Below are 23,644 nucleotides of genomic sequence, written 5' to 3' on the forward strand. Positions count from 1 at the left end.
TTTTACGGCCGTACCTTTTCATGCAGTAACAACTAAGAATTTTCTTGTGGTCTGGAATTATATGATCTCTATTCCATTGCAACACTGGTTGACAAGACTAAGTTCATTGCTACCTAATGGCTAGAATTAGTCTTTATCACGGAGAGTGACGATCGGTTTAATATCTCCTTATTAGACAGGAACAAAGAGCATACTGAGGATGCTTGAAGCAAAATAAAGTATTTCTTATGAATTGCATGCTCCTGCACACAAAAGGCTTTGTAAAATCACTTCCTCTCTATCAGCAAGTATTTTGAGGACAGGAAACTACAAATTTGTCATCATCGCCAGTTGCATACACAATGTTTGAAAACCATGAATACAAGATACAGAAGAATCTGCTCATACCAGCGCAACACAGAAGAATCACTCATGCCAGAATTCAGTCGGAAACGCTCACATTTGTCTTTTTTGAAGGTGCCTTTCACTAAATGTGGCTTACATGTCTTAGTACAAAGTGCTACAAAACTCCTTAATTGGATTTTGTTTTTTTAAAATCCAACACAACAGCTATACTTTTCTAATTTCAAACTCAGATCCAAAGGTCTTTTCCTTGAAGGAAAGACAAAACAAATGGGGTTATTTCTTTCCCCTAGATGTAGCCTGGCTGCCCCTTCCTGAAGGCAGCACTATGCTTACAAGGCTGTCTCATAAGCCAACTTTTCTGTACCAGGAGACCTCTGCCGAGGCTGTGTCTAGAAGATGCCATGCAGATATCCCATTTTGCTGAGAGTATCCACTCTGATTTGGAATGCTGAAACAGCAAGTAGCCCTACTAACTCCACTGCATGCTGGCCAGTAAGCTTGGTATTTATTAGAGCTTTACAGAATTAAAAGAAATGCTTTGATTTTGACATACTTAAGTTTTATTTAAAGTTGTCATTTTTGAACTTCTCTTGTGGGAAGCTGCTTCTTTTAAATAGATTACTTTAAAATGGTTAAATAGCAATGTGAATACTTATCAGGGCAGTAAAGGGTTTTTGTTTTTTAAAAAAAAATCTTAGTTTACATAATGTTTTGTAGAATATAACAAATCCAGTACCCCTGTAGTGCACCTCTGTAGATTTCTTCCCAATTATACCTTCTTTCCATGATTTTGATTGCACAAAGTCACCCACAAGTACTAAAACCTATTCTTGGGTGTTCCGATCTGCCTAAGTTATGTTATAGCAAACATTTAGCACATTTTCTGTACACTTATGTATCAGCTGCATCTTTATCCTCCAAGGAAACTCTAGAATGATATAAGATCAATTTATTCAACTGTATGTACAGTATATTTGCATATTAATAAATAAATCAATATTAAAGTTAAGGTCTCTTCCCCCTTATAAAAGTGACTACAGTCTGATCAGACAATCTGACTTTGTGGGTTTTTTTTGTTTTTGTTTTTTTTTCATTCAAGCACAGCTGTGACTGAGGCTACCAGTTTCCACTCAGTTTATTACAGTAACTGCAGAAGTCGAAATCTAACAGACCAGTGCTTACATTTAAATTCTATACAGTGAGGCGGGAGTGGGAAGGGGGGATGAGAAGTACTAAAAAGTGCATCAAAAGCCAACAATTTGTAGAGCAAAAACCAAGTTCATAATGTGATCCCGGGGAAAAGAATCCAGCCCAAAAGAAGACACACTGCAGCAAACATTATAACCAACACATATTTTTGTCTTGATAGTAAGCTGCCAGTCTTGTCACACAATGTTCCAAGAATTCGAACTCCAATAGATGCCATCTCCACCTCTACAAATTCATCCACATTCAGTGCAAAGTGACATTTCTTAAAATAACTGTTTGCCTTGTTGCCATAACATTCATCCTTACTGTGAAGAAAAGGTTTATCTTCTTTAACTGGTAATTACTATATACAGAAGAGCCTATATTTGCACCTCTCCATTTCTGGTTGTGAATTTTCTTTTCTATCTACATTCGTTAGAAATCAAAACGATAAGTGGCAATATTTCATGTTTACTGGAAGTCTTCCCATTAACCCAAGGATTAGCAGTTCATCTTGATTTGATACCTAAAGTAGCTGCACTTTGTTCTTTTTTTCCAACCCACTTTCAATGGGGTGTAAGTCATGGGAACCTGTGGGACCGGAACATATTTCAAGTCTGATTGCTGGAGCTGGAAGAGTGATGAGTCACATTTGAATTCTGATGTCTGTTTGCAGCACAGTGTGTGTGGACTATACCCCCATTTGGGTATCTTACAAATACAGGCTCGCAGAAAGGATTTTGGCACGCCTGACAGACCTTTTTGTCCGAAAGAAGAATTGGGGTTCCTTTTTGTTTAACCTAAAGAGAGGGGGAAAAAAATCCAAACATGAATCTAGGAAGAAAGGAAGGGAAATTGAGGCATATAATTTCAGCTGTACCAAATGGACAAACCTGGTCAATGACAGAGGTAGTAGGAAAAACAAGCTTGAATTAGTTAACTTGAATTCAATTTCCACATTTGTACTTACTCATTTTCATGCTTCCTCTTAGCACTGGGGTTTTTTGTCGTTTTTTTTTTTTTTTTTTAATAAAGAAAAGCACTCACATATTTAATGTTTAGGAAGCTGCATCTGGTTTTCAGTCACAAGGTGACAGGACAACTCCACAGCAAACTGAGCACTGATGCGTTTTTATTCCAGACAGATTCTGCTGGATATACTGTTGTTAAAACTAAATAGATTTAAGAATCTGCTGGAAGCTTTAAGCAATACAGCTCTAGCTATGAATAGAAGAAAGCTTCACAAATAAATTTACCACCACCAAGAGCTACTAACAAGCTTCAATTAATACTAATTAATACTTTCTTCACTATGAGAGTGGTGAGACACTAGAACAAGTTGCCCAGAGAGGCTGTGGATGTCCCATGCCTGGAAGTGTTCAAGACCAGGTTGGACGGGGCTTTTAGCAACCTTATCTAGTGGAAGGTGTCCCTGTCCATGGCAGGAGGGTTGGAACTAGATGACCTTTAAGGTCCTTTCCAACACAAACCATACGATAACTCTATGATTTTAAGTGCTGGCTAAACTTTTTTTGCAAATTCTGACAGGTCTCGATCCTAGTGAAAAAAACACTAACTCACATTTAGTAAAGCTTCTGCAAGAACTTTGTTAATCTGCAAATCCAAGATTCACTTCCATTCAGCCCAGGAGTTAACCAAAGCTTTTCCTATTTCAAGGCCCTCATGTTCCCTTTTGTTTTACAGAGAAAGCATAAAATTAAGTTTGAACCTAGTAGTCATGGCAAAACACTAGTAAATGCAGCAAGTTGAATTGCCAAGGACAAGGAGACAACTTTGTCCTAATTCTTCAAACTTCTTCTGATTATTATATAAGAAAGAACTTAATTGTAAAGCTTCAAAGTGCCTTTTTTAAAAAAACAAACAAACAAGCCAACACCTACCTTTTCGTGTTTGTAGATTAAGTTTTCAGCTTGTGCTAACCCAAGTGCAGCCTGAGTCATTCTTTTTGTATGAATGCTTTGCCTCACTGCTCCAGCCAGGAACGGCGAGAGGAGCTGCACTGACCAGCTGTCAGGCACCAGCTGCAAAACTAGAGCCGCATCAAATTCAGCAGCGTGGTTATTCAAGAGATCCACAGCAGCCATGACTAGTGCACAATCCGAAGTGCCTGGATTTAGATACACTGACAGCAGCATATGGAAAAGCCTCCGTCTGTACTGCACATCTCTGTCCTCAGAGTTCCATATACAGTATTCTTCAGCAGCATGGAAGTCCTTTAACTCATGGACAAGGATATGCAAAGCCTTCTCATGTTCTTCTAGCTTTCCATATAAAATTGCACTTTCCATATGAAGGTCTGTGCCCTGGATTTTGTCTGTTAAATGAGAAAGAAGACAATATTTGCTCAGTGGAGAAGACAACTACTCCTTCCCGCAGAGTCAATGCCAACAAGCCCAAAGAACTCAACTCCTGCTACTTCTGCAGGGGTGCTGGTAGCTATAAAGAGGACAGATGTTTTTAAGTACAAAAACGCCTAGATATATGGAAACACATCTCCAACAAAAAATACAGGGAAAAGAAATTACTAAATAACAGCTGATAAAATCAGTGGCACTGACATCTTCTAAATTCTAACATGTCAGTCTTGCACGTTTCTGCACACACTGCTACCGTGTATGATAAACTGTAAGATGAAGCTGCAATATTTACCTCTGTTTCTCCAAATATTTTAGAAAAGTATGGAATAAAGTCCATAAGATCAAATAGTACTTCCCTTTAAGAAAAGGTCACTATGAACTCTTAATCCAGTTTGACGGTTTAAAGTGTCAGCAACAGGCAGGGGAATGGCCAAGTTCATTTGGCATTTCAAGATAAAAATAGAAAATCCTCTACCTATGGTAAAGGTGATAAAGACTTGGCATAGGCCTCTGTAAAAGGTACGAAAATACAATGTTTTTCTCCCCAAAATATTTTGGTTATTCAGGAGGAACATACTAGCATGCATTGATCTCACCTTCACATAAGGTAAGAAGCTGTCATCTAAGAAATCCCGTGTTTTGGAGTACACGGATTTCAAGAGAATAACCCATCTTGTAACTCTTGCCCTTAAAAATTTGGTTAGAAATTAAAAGATGAAAAAGAGCAAGAGTTTCAACAACTGTGTTATACTTGTACGTTTTCTGTCATATAATGTTTTAATGACTGGAAAGGCAAGGAGACATTAAAGGTTGGTAAATTATTTTAGTTGCTACTCAGCTGTCTTTATTTCCACATCCACTGGATCTTTCCACTGACTTTCAGAAAAAACATTTCACATCTTTCAGTACAATAACAAGTCATTTCCCTTTCACTCACTGGAAGGTACATTAAAAAACCCAGTCATTATAAGCACTGGCCAAGGAAAAAATTTAGCTCAACTGCTGCTTGCCTTATACCAACAGGAAGACTTATGTTGCGCTTTTCACTCAAGATGCTGCTCAAATTTTGGCTTAGCATGAAACTCAGCTTTTGGGGTGAGACTGGGTTATGGACAACAAACAAGTCCTTGGTATTCAGATTCCTCAAAGCTTCGCTTCAGTTCACTGAGAAATAGACTGCTTAAGAAGTAAACTTGTTAACTCTTCAATTTGCAGAAGACTGTCAAGTTACATCCTCATCAATAAAAACAAACTTGACTATAAATTAAGAAGATAATTGTATGAAGATATTTTTTCTAGATAGTTGCAGCATTCTGTCTTTGGTGCAGCAGCAAACACACCATTATACCTCACCAGCTACAAGAGATCAAAGACAACAGTAACAGATACGCTTTCTAAATCAACTTGTGCCTGTTAGAAATACAGATGGTAAGCCCATCAACCAAACACACCTAGAAACCTCAGATCTTTTAGCTTTCTATGCTTACAAGCAATTTTTTTAAGTCTGCTTTCTGCTGGAACTAACATATAGCATTTATAATAGACACCATGCATCTTACCCAAAATAAAGTGAATTCTATAGAGATCAGACTTCTGAAGAAGACTGCGTAGTTTAAACAGCAGTTCAGTTGTTTCTGTACAATTATCTGTGGTCACAGATTTTAGCTGAAGTATTGCCTCCAAGTACAAGACCGCTAGGTGAGTATGGTACTTTTCTTTCTACAGATGAAAAGAACAATGTAAGCTCAGTTTACAAAGACAATCCCTTCTCCCCACCAATAACAGTGATGAATATTTACATAATTACATAGAAAAGTGTTTTAATTCATTTATTTAATTCAAGTTAATTAGAAAGTCTTTTGTTCATGCAGCTAGAAAACTTATTCAAGACCAGCTTCACAAGATACACTGTACCTATAGTATGAGATTCTCTATTTCATTAATACAGGTATTTCCAAAATGTAGATATGAAACATCTTATTCCTAAACCCTTCTCTACCTTAAACAAACAGGATCTATAAATAGCTTTTCTTGTGCAAAAATTACTTCCTTTTGAATGTTCACCTAATGAAAGTCAATGCAGTGAAGCAGGTCTCTCTCTCCCTTTGAGTACAAATATGATCTCGAGACACTGTGGCTTCTCCTTTTGTTTCCCTTGTAAAATGAGTAATTTTGATCTAATTCATTCTTCTTCATATTGAAGAATGTTCTTTGACCTTTCCTGTTTCTGCAATAAAATTGGAGACAGCCAACAGAGGTAGACAGGCACTCTGAAGGCACAGTGCTTTTTGTGTTATCCACTACCCAATATTCACCAAAACAAGTTGATGGTTTGACTGTTTGAAACATTTTCACTAACGCATTTACAATACTCTAGTACTTTCTAAAGAGCAAATCAATTTATGACTCAGCCTTTACTAGCAGGTAGATTTAATTATAAATTATTTTTGTTATAAATATTCTACAAGGCATTATGTTTAACTCAAAAAGTTTGTTTGAAAATATTAATGACATCAGAAACTAGACCATTCATCCATTGTGGTGTCACACACCTTGACATATTTGCAACAGCGTCAGAGAGAAAGCATTGATCTAGCACGTGCATTTGAAGGATTTAAATTAGTGAACTGGTCATCAGCTCTGCTGAGTTCTTTCAGGGTTCATTTCTTTGTTTTATGTGCAGGTTAAAGTAACTTATCCTGTGCTTAGTGTCTCATATCCAAGTACCATAACGTCTGGCTGCTTCTGCATTGTGCCTAAAAACCCAAGGGTAGAACACACTGACATTTATGACTTGTGAACACATCTTTTGGGCATTCAACATCTAGAGCTGTTTGGAATTCTACAGTAAGAGGTGCATGGTTTAATCCTATCATTAACTGCTCAAATCTCTCCAGAAGGATAGAATAAAACATAGGTATTAGCTATTTTGATAGCTGAATTAGCAATTTTAGTATATTGCTGCCGCAGTGCAATAGGATTAGCAGTTGCTCAATCATTTTTCTATGATCTTACCAGACAGAGGCTTGAGCCTCATCAGTGAAACAGAAAAATATGCAATAATCAGATATAAAAAAACCCCCAAAACTGAGGGGAGGTAAGCAACTGTCTTGCCATCACGAGAGTTGAAAAATTAAAAATAATAATAAAAGTAATCTTAAAACCACCCCTTCCCTACTCTAAGTACATCTGAAAGCCTTCAAATTATGCTTATTTCTTCTAGACTTCAGCTCTTTTCAGAGTTTTCATCAGAGTTTGCATTCCTACGCATGTTTTTAGCATTCTTGTAGGACTCACCTCTATTTTTCTTTCCAATACTAGATGTTCTAGATATTTAACACGTGCTTTAGGATATTTGTTAAGGCAACTGATGACATCATCTGGATTAATGTTGTTTTTCTCCTGTTCTTCCAAAGGCCTTTTAGTGAAAATCTGTACGCCAACCTAGAAAGAGTTAATTGCCTTTAGGAACTCAGTGGCAACCATTTCATTACCTTTTTACTTTAAATACTTATTTAAAAGCAATATCAGGCTAATTAGTGCAGTATTCAGGAAGATAAACACCACAAAACCCTGCTCAACATCACCAAGATTACACTGCTTGGTGCCTACCATAAGCCCGCTCACTTCTGTCTCCATTACCTCAGTTCGTAGTCTATACATTGTCCAGCCTATAAACCTTGTGTCGGGCACAACCTCCACCAGCCACAAAAAGTATTGAATGGATCTGCCTAACAGCAGAACAAGGGACTTCAGCCCTTTGCAGCAAGAAAGTGTAAGCTGGAGACCAGAACGTTTACAGCCTTACTGCTGCATATATTGTCACTTTTAAGCGACTTCTATAATGACCAAAACAAAGCTTAGAAATCTGTCATTGCATGTAATAACTAAGCTTTAAATTAATGCAAATTAGGCAGTGCAAGCTCCAACAGCACAGACTGACTGATACAGCATAAAGTATCCCATTTAACAGCACATCACACTAATGGATGTTACAAAATTGTTTTATTACTTTTGGTGGATTAAGTTAATTCTTGTAGCAATGAAGTTTTGTCTTCAATTAAGGCTATTTATTCCATATCTTACTGCACAGAGATATCACCCATCCCTGGCGTCTTTTTAGAAAAGAAACAGTGGCAACTGTTAACCTGTTAGGTGTTTTTTTGTTTGTTTGTTTTAAGATCTAAAAATTATCTTGCTTAATATGAAGAAAACCAGAAGACATGCTGTATCTTTCATTGTATGGAATGATTTAAAACTTTGCGTTCAGAAGAAAAAGAGGCAATTATCACTAGTGCTTGTTAACAGAGGGACTGACAAGACTTGAAGAAACCTGGAAGTTTTCCTCTGTTGATCACTCTTCAACTGGCATTAAAATACACTGCAAAAATGACCCAATTAGCTATTAAAATGGAACAATGTTAATGAACACCCAAACACTGCTACAGGGAAATACTTTGTATTTATGATTTTATGGGGAAAGTACAGCAATCACAGACCTCTTCATTTTTTTGTAAAATCCATTCAGAGTATTTCCACACTAGATCTTGGTCCGAGCAGAACGTAAGAAAGTCTACTATATATTCATAGAGATCTGAACGTGTAGAATCTTGAATGTCTCCATCAACTATTTTCACCCATAACTGCAACAAAAACACACAAAGATTAAAGTGCTTAAAACGTACTAGCTTTTCCAACTCAAATTTTATGTGAGCTACTACAACACTTAGTATGAGCCATTGGTACTTGCATAATGAGAAAAAACTCCCAGGAATGCCAATTACAAGAGACCTCACTGGTCACTAAATTCATGCCTCCTCTCCATCAGAGGCTTTTCTTGCATCTGCCATATTCAACTAATTTAGACTCTGTTTCATGCGGGTTCTCACATTCTGAGGATGACTGGCTTTTGATAAAAGGCCTTTTCTCAAACGCATGGCATAGTTTTCATGTGTTCTGTGTGTGCAAAATTAAAAGCAAATGATATAAACAATTTAGAAGGAAATCTGTTTTTCTGGTCTTCTTCCATTTTGACTAGAGAACTTCAAGTACCGCATGAGATTATTTTTATATAAATTATAACTGGAATTAAAAAGTGCCATATCTAGCAGACCAGTTTAGCAATATAAACCTTGTTCCTTAAAACAAAGAAAAATCTCTCGCACATGACAAAGTTTCATACGGGTTTTGTTGTCCTTACTGGTTTTCTGCTCAGGAAATTACTATTTACGTAACTGACTTGAATGCATGCAACACTGTTACTCTCATTAACACACTCAAAAAGCCACACAGTAAGGCAAAATACTTAAGGTATTGGATATGGTCTGAGATATACACGTTATTTATTGATCAAGAACATTGTAATTTTTCCAGATGAAGTTTTGCAAACAGAGATAAAATTATTTAGTCTCCTGTCTACAGACCACTGCAGGTCTCAGTGACATCAGAAGGGAGAGTCTCCAAAGGGATTACTAACCCAGCTGAAACCCACAGATCTTGCAGACTGTGTTCACTGTCCATCATCAGATAAGGAAATAAACTCCTAGCTACTGTCAGTGGCAGCCATGAGATTACAGTACTGCTTTGCTGTCTGTATGCAGACTAAACAGCACAGGATGTGTCTTTGAAATCCCTCAAGCACCTTTTTAAGTGATTTCTTGATTAATTTAGCACTTCTGTCCATCTTTTAAGAGCACAAACATATGTTCTGGTATGCAAAGTTCTGCTTAAAAAATAGCATACAAGCACCTAAATAGCTGCCACCTTCAGTAGGTTCTTCAGGTTTTTCCACATCTAGCATATTAATTTATTCAAGGAAGTCTTACATATACACATCACTATTCATCAAACAGAGAAATCAGCACGTCAGACTTATCTCTGAGGCAAACTGATCTTTTGGAATGGGTTACAGATGACACTAAAAGCTTTATTCTTACCTGAAGTGCTGCAGCATCCTGACCATTGTAGTGATACAGGAGACCAAGGGCAAAATACCTGTATAGAAAGGGAAAACAATATTAAAATCACCAGATCTTTCCTACCAGCTTCATTATGGTTTGATTAGCACAGAATAACAAATAATTGCTTAAAGTAGGATTTTTAAGTGACATGTACACTGCCATGTCTACACTTGAACAAGCATCTGTAGGCTTTTTCAGAATTAAAGAAGTTCTGTTCTAGAAACATGTCTGTGTCTCTCCTGTCTCTAAGTCAGCTTCTAGTTACTAGCTCCAAGTTACACAAAGTATGTGTCAAATTAGATGCGATTCCCATGATGTTCTCTGTATTTTATATACAGATTTAAACAGCTCCAAACAATAAATATTCCTCCAATAGTTAATCAGGTGTCATTAAATCAAACTTTTATGACGCTTTTAATAAAAACTCTGTTTCACTATCAGAAACAACCTCTTTACTGCAGCATGAAATCAAGTCAGGCAAGGAAGAGCTTTGTACAGTGCCATTACAGAGAGGTTTTTGTGTACTGTAATAAAAATAGAGCTGAAGTTCTGTAACGGCTGTTCTCATGGAACAATATTCTACCATTCACATTTGCCATACAAACCATACCTACCAAGAGGACTTAACAAAACATCCGAAATAAATAAAATTATCCTAAATCTAACCACAATTAAAGACTCCTCTTCATCACTGCAGTTGCCACTACTGCACCACATAGTTTAAAGATTAGAGAAGTTAAATTCAGGAGAGAGACACTACCTATGACTGCAGTTTGTATTTTACACATTCACTATCTAGCACTTCCTGCTTAATGACTACCAGCCAATTCCCCACCTGCTGGCATTTCCAATTTGAAGTCATTTGCAGTCATCTTAAGCAACCTGCTTTTGGTGAATCAGTGGGAGCACAGAAAGCAGGCAATTCAAAAGTAAGGTCTCTTTCCTTGAATAAGCAACTACAATTTTAAAGCCACTAACTGGTTAATAGCTTCTACCTAAGGTAGTGCACGCTTTAAGGCACCTTTTTATTCTGTCCACGTACCACTACTGTGTCCATTCAACTCTTACATTGTCACAAGCACAAATAACTGATCCCTTTTTATTTCCGCCCCCCTAAACCTGTACCAGTCCCTTATTTTTGTGTTGGACACAAACTTTCAGGAAGAACTCTGTATTTACCAGCATAAGACGGAATGCATCTCCTTTAACTCCGATTGTCAACTAATACCTTTTCACCAACATTTTTAAATGCTGACAAGTCAGGCCCAGTAGTCATTTTGACCTGAAGGCACCAAAACTACAAGAATTTGAACACGTTGCTTTAGAAGCCAAGAGCATTTAAGACCATTTTCCCCTCTTGGTCTCAAAGGTGCAATACTCAAAAAATCCACTCACTTTTTGTGTTTTTCCAGCCAGGCAGCACTATCCGTTAAAAGACAAAAGTTCTCTGAAACTAGCAGATCCAGCAGGCTTTCATGATTTGCCTCCGCATACAGCTTGAGTAAAGCTGTGTCGATATCTTCCTTGTAGCCGTTTGCAACCTCAGTGCTGCGGACTTCATTCAAGTAACTCATGAGGAATCGTTTGCATTTTGTCATCTTCTCCTGGTCCCCTTGGGTCAGTTGGTTTAGGTCCGCGTACTCATGCAGAGGGGGATGGGACCGTATAAATGAAGAGGAAGTAGGCAACAGGAAGGGGTAGAGAGAGATCAGCTCCCGGACATCAAGCTGGCCGCTTCTGCAATTACAGTGTCAAACTAGATGAAGCAAAAAGAAAGAAAAAGTATACATAGGCACAAAAAAATAACATACTGGGAATGTGTGCGCACATATGCTTAGAGTCAGGACACTAACAGGTTGTCAATTTCTGAAAGTTATTGCCTCCTATGCTGAAGAAAATATATTCAGAACAAATTTGGCATTTTTTTTTATTTCTATCTAAACTTCTTTATCATTGTTTTTCCTCCTCTAGACATTGAAAGCTCTGAGAATTCAGAGACTGGCAGCCTTTTGCCTCTGACATCCCACAGGTCTTTTGTGACATATACAAAAGTCAGCTGAATAGCCTTAGCCCAGTTCCTAGGACTGTCCTAGACTTCATCCATACATTATAGGAGCTAGTCTTCTGATGGAGGCCAAAAAAAAAAAGGGGGGGAGGGGGAAACGGAGAGAGTGAACTCTTTCAAACAAGCCACAAAAACTGTGCAAGCATAATTCTGTAGAAAACAAACTTCTCATAGAAAACTAAAGCTTTTGGAACATGTGTTTGTATGTTGCACGATGAAAACGTTTTCCCCAACCCTGAAATGCACCAGATTCTTCCTTCAGCTCACTTCTTAAGGAGGTTCTGAAAATGAACTGTGGATACTGATTATGCATCCACCTAACCAGTAAGTAGTAGTCTGTTCTACAGGCATAGGTGTTGGGTGTACATTGATGTCAGATACTATGGAGTGGCTTTTCCACTTTGCACGTGAAGGGCATCTACACTTTATCCAGAAGCAAGCTGTAACATAGATATGTTACAAAAAACATTTTTATTTCAGCCTAGATATTCTATTTCAGAAGAAATTCCTCAAAGTGCATGTTGTGACAGAAGAACAAAACAAGAAGTTTCTTCACACACGGCAAATAACTCCTCAATTTTCACAGCTAGAATACCTCCTCCTCCCAGGCCTTGCTTTAGAAGAACAGCAAGAAATCAGGATTTATATTTTATTTCACTGTCAAAGTCACTATTCAGAATTCGTCTTTAAAGATCAACATTCCTGAAACGCAGGACATACTGTTGCTGAACAATCAAAACGAACTGACAGTCCTCTGAAAGAAACCCTGGTTAGTTACTATTTCATTGCAAATAAAACTTTTAAAATATAGCTCTTATCTATCTGGTGATCAGCAACATCAGAAATATTTTCCTTTCACAACCTTGATTGGAAAGAATTCTAAAATGAAACAGGTTATAATCATGGAAGTAGATGAAGCAGCAGATTTCTGCAGGCAATAAAGTGTGAAAGATCCTCATAAGCAGGCTCGTCCCTTCCCGACTCTTGTAACATAACCAAAGCAGTAGGGCATACCCCAAGTTGTTCACTTCTTGCCAGAGACCCCGTTCCAAAGCCATCCAGGAAGCATGAACTAGTAGGAAGTATTGCCATGGCAACACCTATTTAGAACTTTTTGAAGAAACTATTTAAGACAGTAAATACTCTCCTTTGGCTACAACATCTAAAGCAGAAGAATGAAATTTTGGGAGACAGCAGCAATAGTAAGTCTAAAAGCAACAAATATGCTGTTCCAGCACCTAGTGACTGCAAAGCACAAGAACAGTGTCATGGTTTGATGTGGAGGGGGGGGTGGTGCTGGTGGCAGGAGAGGGGTTTTGGAACCAGGTTAGGCTTAGTTCTGGCCACCAGATCAGACTGCCATCCCCCTCGGGATTGAGCCAATAGGGCGCCTCTGCGAATTGCCCTATTTAAGTCAGGACAAAGGGACCAGAAAAGGTGCTTCGCCCAGGATCGAGCAGAGAAGGGAGGAGGGCACTGCCCCCGCTCCCTGGCTCCCGGCTGGGCAGCTGCCTGCGTAGGGCCGGCGCCGCCCACGGAGAATGGCGGCGGCAGAGCCAGCTGGGGAACTCGGGGGCACCCCACTCCCGGGGTGCCCGCTGGGCTGAGTTCACCCGGAGAGGACTGAGACCTGAGAGAAACAGCTGCATCGACAGCAGGTCAGTGAGGATGGAGCGGGAGGAGGTGTGCCGGAGCCGAGTTTCCCCTGCGGCTGATGGTGAGATGGCAGGCGGCCCCCCTGCAACCAGGACGACCTCGGTGGAGCAGAGACCCACTTGCAGCCCGTGAGGAGAAGATGCCTGAGCCTGAGGATGGTCGTGTTGGGGTGCACGGCAAGGCAGAGAGGCATCTGGAGTCTGCGTGACGACCCACGCCGGAGCGAGTGGCTACAGCTCCCTGAGTACCCGAGACTGTGGTAAAGCCCACACCGGAGCAATCTGTGGGGAAGGATTGTTTCCAGTGGGCTGGACTCACGCTGGAGAAGTTTGTGGATTTTTCCTCGTGGGTAGGGGATCCATTGGAGCAGGGGAAAAGGGTGTAAGGACTCCTTCTCCTTTAAGAAAGAAGCAGCAGTAACAGCACGGAATGAACTGAACTGCACTCCCCCAGTCCCTGCCCTCTGTGCTGCTGGGGGGAGGAGGTAGAGCCAGGAGGAAAAGGAAAGGGGGGGGGGGGGGGGGGGGGGGAAGGTGTCGGTTTTAAGATCTGGTTCTGTTTCTTTCTGTCCTCTCGAGTAATCAGTTTTTGTTTCCCTTTGTCCTTCTAAGTAATCATTAATAAACTCTTTTGCTTTGAGAAAGCCCTGTCTGGTTTGCCCGGGACCATGGTTGGTGGGTGCTCCCTCTGTTCTTGTCTCAACCCTCAGTCCCTTTGTGGTTTTTTTTTTTCCCTCTCCTCTCTACTTTAGTGGAGAAGGAGAGACTGTGTGAGTTTTAGTTGCTGGATCAGCCTAAAACCTCGACAAACAGCAACACAAACAACAGAGAAAAATCTGAATACGGGAAGCCTTCTCGTGAGAAGAGGTTTGAATAGCAGCTTTTCTGACTTGTACACAGAGCTCCTACTGCCTAAAAACCACCTCTACTCTAGAAAGGCCAGCCTCTAACTAAGAGTAAAGTGTTCATATCTACTGTGCAGTTTCTGCAGATGAAGTTCCTTAAATCCCTCTTTTCAGACTTCGTATTTGGTTTTGAAACTCTTAGATCTACATTATGATGGAACTCACAAGTAGATGAGGACTTTTTTTCTTTTTTTTAGAGGCAGAATAACCAAGTAGCAGCAAATTCTGTCAGTGCCATAACCTAATGGTTCAAAGAGCATTTGGGCTTTCAGTAGGAACTAAGCTAACTGCAGCTTTGGCTAGTCCAGCTACTCATGAAAGTTTAAGTCTTGAGGACCAACAGATAAAATAGATTACATGATTACACTAGAAAATTAACTCTATTTAAAGAAAGAAGACTTTTTTTCCCCCTTCCAAGGTTCTTCACTGATTTGTTTTAGAACAAGAGTTAACTATAACTTGAATAACATCAACAGTCTACTCAAAATTAGTGTAGAATCAAGAAGTCTTCATAAACCCACAGAAATTCAAGTATAAACATTGGTTCCCTTGCTGGCTATGCTGTCAAATATTTGGAGATGGCCTAAGCTGAGATGGAGACTATGACCATGGAGACAGACGAAGTTGTTAAAAATGCAATATTTAACATGCTCCTTTTACTGAGTTTTAAAACATTTTCTTACTTCTACGGTATCTTCTGCATCCTTTCATCTTACTATCCAGCCTCTCCTAGATGAGGAAGTACTCAGCTACTTCACCTCTGAACTTCACCGATTCTGGCCTTAATGACCATCTGTTTCCAAAAGATGGATGAAACCAGCTTCAACTCAGGCTAGCCCAAACCCTGGGCTGTGAATCACCAGCAGTTGTCTCAGTGGGTCTGACTCAAGCTCACGTTGTACAGATTTGCTCTCCCCACAGCAATGGTAATCAGCAATCAAGCAGCCTCCTTAAAAGCACAGCATCATCCAGAACAAACTTCTTCAGAAAAACAGCAAATACTCAAAAATGACCTCTCCTGCATGAATGGTTAACATTCATCTCAAGGTTTATGGCTCCTGGGATCTGTGGATGTGTTTTGGCTTTGACTCTTTTCACCACATTTGGAGGAAACTGTTTAGGAGCAGAAATGTCGAAGAAGCCCACATAATTAAGCTGTTCTGCCTAGATCCCACTGGCTGTAATAGAAGTTCACATTCTTGAATCACATTTAAGATGCAAATCTCACACTGAGACCTACTTCTTATGTCTTCAGGTATAAATAACAACAATTTTTTAACCTTTCCATTGTGAGAGAGACTTTTAACTATAAGTCTCTCTATAGCCTTTCCCGGATGAGACAACACTGTGAAAAGAGTTAACATTTTGATTTGTTAAAAAGAGCAACAAAGTTTAGAAAAGTTCCAATATCTGGCATGTCAGATTGTAAGCAACATCTAACCAGCCAAAGGACATAAAATACAGGGGAGAGAAATGGTTTCACTGTGACAGCTACCAACATTTCAGCAAGACAGGTAGAATTCAGCAAATGACCTGCTGAATATCGCTGTTTGGTCTAACTACATGTCAGCCTCCAACGACAGCAATATGAAATAGCAAAAATATAATATATAAATCACAATGATACAACACAATCATAATTCTGTTATTGTTTACAACAGAATTTGTCAGACCAAAGAAGCCTCGCTGTGACAGTTCACTCAGTTTAACGGATCCAGCTGAAGAAAGTTCTCCTCCCTTTGTTGAATTATTTGAGTTTCAATAAAGCTACCACTTCCTTCCTTTTTGTCCACTTTCTTCAGCATTTAGAAGTATGGGTAAAGGAACTTAGCAGGAAAGTATTCCTCTTAAAAGTTTCAATATTTAAGAACTATGAAGTTAAGCACGAGATATAATGCATCTTGACAGGGTTATCCAAGAAGGATTACTGATGCAAGAAAAACAGACCTTAAGTCCAATATAATTGTTTCCCCCATTAGCCTGTAACTGACAGGTACTTTCTGAGGAGTGAGACAATCTCACTTCATATTTGGCCAGTAGTCCCTCGTCACACCAAGTTCTTGGAGGTACTGCTGCCACTCTGTTTCACTGCTAAGTCCATCTTTTCTTAGGTACCAAGTTTCCCTTTGGCATTTTTAAGACTGAAATTGTTTCTAACTAACACTAGCTTGAAACACTTGCAGAGCAACACCTGGGGATAGGAGGAAGTGGTTGCACAGACTGCCATTATCTTTCCCATTTTCCTCCTGAGCATCAGTAAGTCTAAAATGAACAAGATTGAGTGCGTATCAGGGCATAATGAGATACTACTCAAACCGAGTTGTGTTCACCAGGGCTAAAAATCACAGAACCTGGATTCCGTAAGGAGTTTTTCAGAGTCACCAAAACACTCTCAGTATCTATGGCTGGCCGTAAGAAAGGCACAGAAAACTTTGCTTTGCTTTCTCCCCACAGCAGACTTCAGCAATTCATGAACAGTTGTTCTGTGTTGGAGTTGCAGCTTTTAGAGGAAGGGAACACCCTAGGATGCTGACTCAGGTCCAAAATTCATGCCTGGACAGCATGTTTTCTTAGGAAACATATTTCTTTCTATAGAGGAGTTCCCATAATCCTGTTCATTGAAGCTCATTTCAGACGGACTGCTAGCTGGATGGAGACTGCATAACTGATCTAGGCTCCTTCCACAAGGTGCTGGAGCTCCCTGCAGGATATGTTTCCCCCTTTTCATTGCTTTTAAAAGATCCTCAGGTCACTACCAGCAAGTCATGGCCTCCAGATTAGACCCCACAGAGAATTATAGCCAGGCAGGGTGGAATAAAGTGATAGGGAAAAAAGGTGAGGTTGAAGTGTCAGCCATCGTCGACAGCTGCAGAGGTATATAATTCTGGCCACCTAAAGAAACCTTGACAGCGAAGACCCTTTACAGCCAGTACAACCTCAGCAAACTACTTTACCCAAGCTGGCCACGCTGAAAACAGTCCGTTGGAAAGTCACACAGATGGGCTTTGTCGGAATTTTGTAAAAGGATTCCTGACTATATACAACTTGTACTACTTCAGATACACAACAGAAGAGAGATTTAGTGGAGTGTTTGGAAGATTACTGGGAAGAAGACTGCAAGTTGCTCATTAACACCAAAAATTAGAAGGTGATACAGAAGTGGTTGTGGCCAGAACAAACTGCCGCTAAATGCTGTTCAGGCCTTTCCTGTCATCCCCCAATCTTCACTCAGTGTACACTGCCCATTCAAGACCAGTGTCTCCCATCATCCTGGTGAGAAGGAGGCAAAATGGCGAAGTTCCTCATCAGTACTAACATTCCTCAAAGCTTTACTTTGCTCGACACATTTCCATAAACCCAAGGACAACTGTTTTCCTACACTGTACACACATACAATATACAGCAAATTGTGTAACGTTAATCCTATTCCATATACTCTAAACTGATTTAAAGTGAATTTCAGCAGATTAATAAGTTATTTTATGTGGTCAGCATGGATTACACTAACTCTGGACAGCGCTCCATCACAGAATGAGGCATGGCTAGCAGAAATGAAATTACCAGGTAAAATAAAGATAATGAGCTGCATTTTTTGAATGAAAGTGGAGCACCAAGGTCAATTTGTAAACAAGTGACTGCTGAAACAGCTAAAGCAAGGTTAGTACAGACTTCAAGAACAAATAATCTGTCTTCTGGAAAAGGCCCAGCAGAGTAAGCATTAAAACAAATTCAGTATCAGCATCCTCAAAAGAATTAGTGCAATTGTGTCAGTAATATTTAAATTGTAACTAACATTTAGATTGTAACTTCATATTAAATTTATTTTTTCTTAAAAAAAAAAAGAAGACGGGGGTTGGGGGGGGGGTAGGGGAAGACAAGAGGTCTGTGGAAAGAACCAAGAAATGTTCATGCTGTAAATCACAGCACAGGCTCAGTAATAAAGCCTTGACCTTCATGGGCATTAATTACAAAAAAAACCCACGCATACAACACTCAGATTACAGGACTATAGCCTTAATATTACTGTATGTTAGCATACCAAAATATCAGTTGCATTAACTCTTCAGTTAAAAAGTTATTTCAATGTTACTCTGTTTTACTCCCAACAAAACTATTTTATCACAGTGCACTCACATCTGCATCACCAAAAATCATTCAAGTGACTCAGTTTTTAAAAGCAAGAACACTAACTCCTTATTTAAAGAAGACAAATTAATAAACGTATTGTCACATAATTACCTGAAGAGTTCTTTTGCTTCAAGGAACTGAAGCTGTGCAAACTGTATAAAACCTGCTTGCTGCAGGATTCGTTTGTACATTACCTACGAAAGAGAAGGGAGGAAAAAGGTCTGTCATATTTGTAAGGAGTGATTTACATAGCACTAGTCACTACTGCAGTAACTGCCTGCCAAAAGCACTGAACACAGGATCTTCAACCAGACCTGCCAAGTTACATGCAAAACAAAGCATTGGTCCTCTACATTTTAAATTGTGTCTGAATACACTGAATATGCTGCCCAGACTCAGTTTCCTGCTCAAAAGTGTGTGTGTGAACACAACACTCTTCATGAGTACTTACTAAAAGTAAAGTCAACAAGTAGCAAGTTTAAGTTTTCTTATTCAAATAATGACTTATCTGACAACAGTCTGACGCCTGAAGTTTTTGCTCATGGTATTTGCAAATGTAAAGGCCAATGGCCATCTTTGAAGTTCCCAGTAATTCAGCAGGTACAAAAATAAGATTTAAACTCAAAGATCTCACTTGACCACACACAGTCAACTTTCTCCCCTTCTCACCTCTTCTGCAGCAACTTTGCTGCTGATTCTCATCATCTCATCCCCTGCTGATGACCTAATTTCTGATTTTCTGCCAGTTCTTGATTTTTTTTTTTAAAATAAAGATACTTCCAAAGCAGTTCAATTTATCCAATACGCAGTACATCATGCAATGTACACAAAAATATGGTTAAAAAGAGAAGCACAAGTAAACCATACGAAAAGCTATTTGTTATGAATTTTTACTGTTAAGATCATGCCTAAACAGAAGAAAGTTTACAAGAAGTTCACTAGAAGAACACAAAACTACTTGAAATGCTAGGTATTTATGTAACCTGGATGGTCGATTAGTCTTGAGATTAAATGAAACCCTGTGTCAGAATATTTCCAACAGCAAAAGGGAATTACTAAAAGTGAGGAACCTAAACCATGTTCTGCAAAGCATCCAGTGTTTGCGACGACGTTGGTATTTTGCAAATACACCGAGCTACGTCCACATGTTCCCAGTTTTTCTCTTCAACTTTCTCATGAATACAGAGCTTTCTAATATTTAACAGTGTAGATGAATGCTGTTATTAATGACAGAGTCCCATTTTCAATGAAAATACCCAGAGAAACTGCAATACATTAGCAACACATTCCAGGCAGGAATTGCTAAAGAGCATCATGCCTCAAGTAGTGTAGACTGATATTCTAATTGGTGATTTTTCACCTTGATTAAAGATTGTGGATTTACCAAGAGAAAAGCTTGGTTTAACTCCATTAAGTCCATGAATGCTTTACTAATGGATTATTTTAAGGAAATACTTAATCTCGATCATTAGTAAGCCATTAAAACCCATTGATTTGCATGGATGGGACTTTTCTTGCCTCCCCAGTGTGGAGGGAGAGAAGAGGGAACAGAGGGAAATGCTGTCTGGCACACCTTTTCAGACAAACGTAACAAAATAAAAATAAATGCACAATACTTCATGACATCCTTATATTATTTTATGTTACTGTCCTTTATGTCCAAGTGTATTAATTCAAAATACAGTTAAGTACAGCTAAAAGTAAAACTGCCCCAAGTGATTAATTCACAAAATATTCAAAATATTTTGGATTTACGACTGTGTTATTACATCAATACTTGGTAATCTGTGGACTAATGAATACCTGTCTGGTCACATTCTTAAGGATGCTGGTAAAGGATTTCAATCTGCAACTATCTGCATCTTGTGACACCAGAAAAACTTCAAAATCTGTCCTCAGACTTTACAGGGAAGGCTGAAGTACAAACATTTCTCACCCTGCTAGAGAAACTAGTATCAAAAGTAGGGTTTATATTTTTTTTGATCAATTTTCAGTCTTTGCAATGGAGTATAATATTTACATATTTAGTAAAAATATGTAAATTTAGTAAATAGTAAAAAAATATTAAAAAATCACTCCTCCCAGTTTAGTGTCATCAGCAAACTTGCTGACCATGCACTCTATTCCCTCATCCAAGTCATTGATGAATACGTTGAACAATACTGGTCCCAGTACCGACCCTTGAGGGACTCCACTGAATACAGGCCTCAAACTGGACTCTGTCCCATTGACCACTACCCTCTGGCTTTGATCCTTCAGCCAGTTCACAATCCACCTCACTACCCGATCATCCAGACCACACTTCCTCAGTTTAGCTGTGAGGATGCCGTGGCAGACTGTGTCAAACACTTTACTGAAGTCAAGACAGACCACATCCACTGCTCTACCATCATCCACCCACTGGGTGATGTCCTCATAAAAGGCTATCAGGTTTGTCAAGCACGACTTCCCCTTATATTTAGTGAATTAGGATATTGGAATGAAGTTTGAATTGATCTAAGACACTGAAAATACTGTTTTAACTGTATAGCTTTGTACAGCAATCTTTTCAACTAGGAGTTGAAAAGAGCTGGTTGATAGTGTAGATATAGGCTCAAGGAATCGGTTTTAAATCTGAACTGATTAAGCGGAATTCACTTTCCCTTAAATATTGACCTATCTTCCCTTAACCCTTACAGCCACGCAACAAAAAAGCTGTAGAATGCCTACAGAGAGACGCTTTCCCAACTTTAAATTTAAAGATGCAGTGATGGAATAGGGACTATTCGGGTTCATTTTTAGCCAACACTAGACATTAAGATGTACTGTGATAAAGATTATGGAAGCAACAGACCAGACTATCTGTGGAAAATTCAATAATGTCTCTTTCTCACAGGGTTTTAAAAACGGGCTAGAAGACCTATATGCCAGCCACATACAGTTAACTTCTGTTTATGATAGAAAAAAACATCTTGAGGTCTTCCAGACCTGTTTGCCAGAATACTGCCATAAGCTTCTTTTAAAAAGGTACTAAGTTACAACCAGCCAAAATTCAACACAGTTTACTCCCTTATCATTTTTGAAGAACCACCATAGGACTTGAAGTGCTTTAGTCAAAATCTATGTTGTTGACTGAATTCACACTAGCTACAAAAACATGAAAGATTTGTATTAATTCCTATCTGAAAGAAGTGCTAGAAAACAGAAAAGTGGCTGCTGAAGCTGCGATTGCTATAGTGAAGCCTTAATTCTCAACTGCTACAAAAGTTCTTACTAAAATGGTCAGAATTACCAACTAGATTGCCAAAAAGATTTTTTTCTACAAAGTCACTTCAGCTTTTGGTCAGGTTTGGGTGTAGTTAGTATGCTTTCTGAAGCCAAAAAGAAATGAGGAAAAAGAAAAAAGAAAAAAGAGAGATACCTATGCAAGATGTGTGTCAATCTAACCAAGGTCTTCACTACCATCAACCATGATTTCTGCAAACTTCAGCTGTCCTGAAAAATTAATAAGTAGTATTCAGTCATTTCATGGTAGTATGGTAGAAAGGCCTTTGTACTCCTCTATCAAAAATGAAATCCAGCAAAGCCATCTCATTGCAACACTTTTGCTTAGTGTTTCTTTACCTAGCAGTAATTCTTGATGCTCAAAGACAAAGGAATTTTCATCTAATACGGCAGAGATAAATTTGCAGACTGTAGGGACCATGGGTTAAGTAACAGGTTAGAGCTACTAATGCATGATCTGCTCTTTTCAAAAACTAAATGTTGGCTGTACACATAATTCTGAGAGTACGATACTTTCCCGTTTCAATCCCACTATCATTCTGCATTACCAGCATAATATATATGTGTGTTATGCTGATATAAAAGTGCTGATATAAAGAGAGACAGCATGTACCTGCATATGCACATATGTAACAGCAATGCTGTATTGAACTGTAGGAAAAAAATCTCCTGTCCTCAAGAACTGTCCTACAATACCATGACTGAGTTCAAGTCACACTGAAGATGGCAAAAGCCTTGGAAAACTGCAGAAACTAAAGCAGCATGTGGAAAAGGGGACACTATACTATATGTATCAGACAATCACTATTGCACTCCTGTACAGATAAATTACAGTGGCTGGATCACGTGTGTTAATGTCAAATCTCTGCCATCCTGCCCCTGCTTGTATAAAATGGCAAAATGAGGCCTTGAAAGTGTCAGCTACTCGGGAATCAGTAAAGCTTGCAAAACGGAGCAGGTCGAGGCAAATGATTCTGCCCCTCTGTTCACGTGAGACCCCACCTGGAGTATTGTGTTCAGCTCTGGGGTCCCCAACATAAGAAAGATGTGGACCTGTTGGAGCGAGTCCAGAGGAGGGCTACAAAGATGACCAGAGACCTGGAGCACCTCTGCTATGAAGACAGGCTGAGAGAGTGGGGGTTCTTGTTCAGCCTGGAGAAGAGAAGGCTCTGGTGAGACCTTCTAGCAGCTTTCCAGTACCTAAAGGGGGCTGACAAGAAAGCTGGAGAGGGAGTTTTTGCAAAGGTATGTAGTGATAAGACAAGGGGCAATGGATTTAAACTGAAAGAGGGGAGATTTCGGTTAGATCTAAGAGAGAAATTCTTCAGTCTGAGGGTGGTGAAGCACTGGAACAGGCTGCCCAGAGAAGCTGTGGATGCCCCATCCCTGGAAGTGTTCAAGGCCAGGTTGGATGAGGCTTTGAACAACCTGATGCAGTGGAAGGTGTCCCTGCATACTGCAGGGGGAGTTGGAGCTAGATGATCTTTAAGGTCCCTTCCAACCCAAACCATTCTCTGATTAGAAGAAACCTATTACCTACCTATCTAGTATCTATTATCTGAAGATAACCATTAGACAGAAGTTAGAAACGAGTGACTACGTGATCAGTTGAAGTATGCCAAAGAAATGTTGCAAGAGACACATGTAAGGCTTATGACTCGGTTGAACTCCATCAGATTTATATTATGAGAGACTATAGTAAAAGAAGGTCTGATGTGTTCGTAACAAACCTGTAATGACAGCATTACGTAGCAGA

General features: G+C 39.2%; 1 protein-coding gene across 2 annotated transcripts in view; it reads right to left on the reverse strand.

Moving 5' to 3' along the window:
- Positions 1-1,427: 1,427 nt before the first annotated feature.
- Positions 1,428-23,644, reverse strand: part of TGFBRAP1 (transforming growth factor beta receptor associated protein 1) — a 35,388-nt gene continuing 13,171 nt past the window's right edge. For both annotated transcript variants that reach the window (XM_086619573.1, XM_086619564.1), the window contains exons 5-12: positions 18,736-18,818; positions 11,267-11,608; positions 9,848-9,905; positions 8,411-8,554; positions 7,209-7,355; positions 5,471-5,630; positions 3,435-3,868; positions 1,428-2,333 (exon numbers count right to left, since the gene is read on the reverse strand). In XM_086619573.1, coding sequence (XP_086475699.1) covers positions 2,145-2,333; positions 3,435-3,868; positions 5,471-5,630; positions 7,209-7,355; positions 8,411-8,554; positions 9,848-9,905; positions 11,267-11,608; positions 18,736-18,818 — 1,557 coding nt within the window. In that variant the 3' untranslated portion in view covers positions 1,428-2,144. The remainder of the gene's footprint in view (positions 2,334-3,434; positions 3,869-5,470; positions 5,631-7,208; positions 7,356-8,410; positions 8,555-9,847; positions 9,906-11,266; positions 11,609-18,735; positions 18,819-23,644) is intronic.

This window comes from Tauraco erythrolophus, chromosome 1 (genome assembly GCF_009769465.1).
Source record: "Tauraco erythrolophus isolate bTauEry1 chromosome 1, bTauEry1.pri, whole genome shotgun sequence".
Classification (NCBI taxonomy): domain Eukaryota; kingdom Metazoa; phylum Chordata; class Aves; order Musophagiformes; family Musophagidae; genus Tauraco; species Tauraco erythrolophus.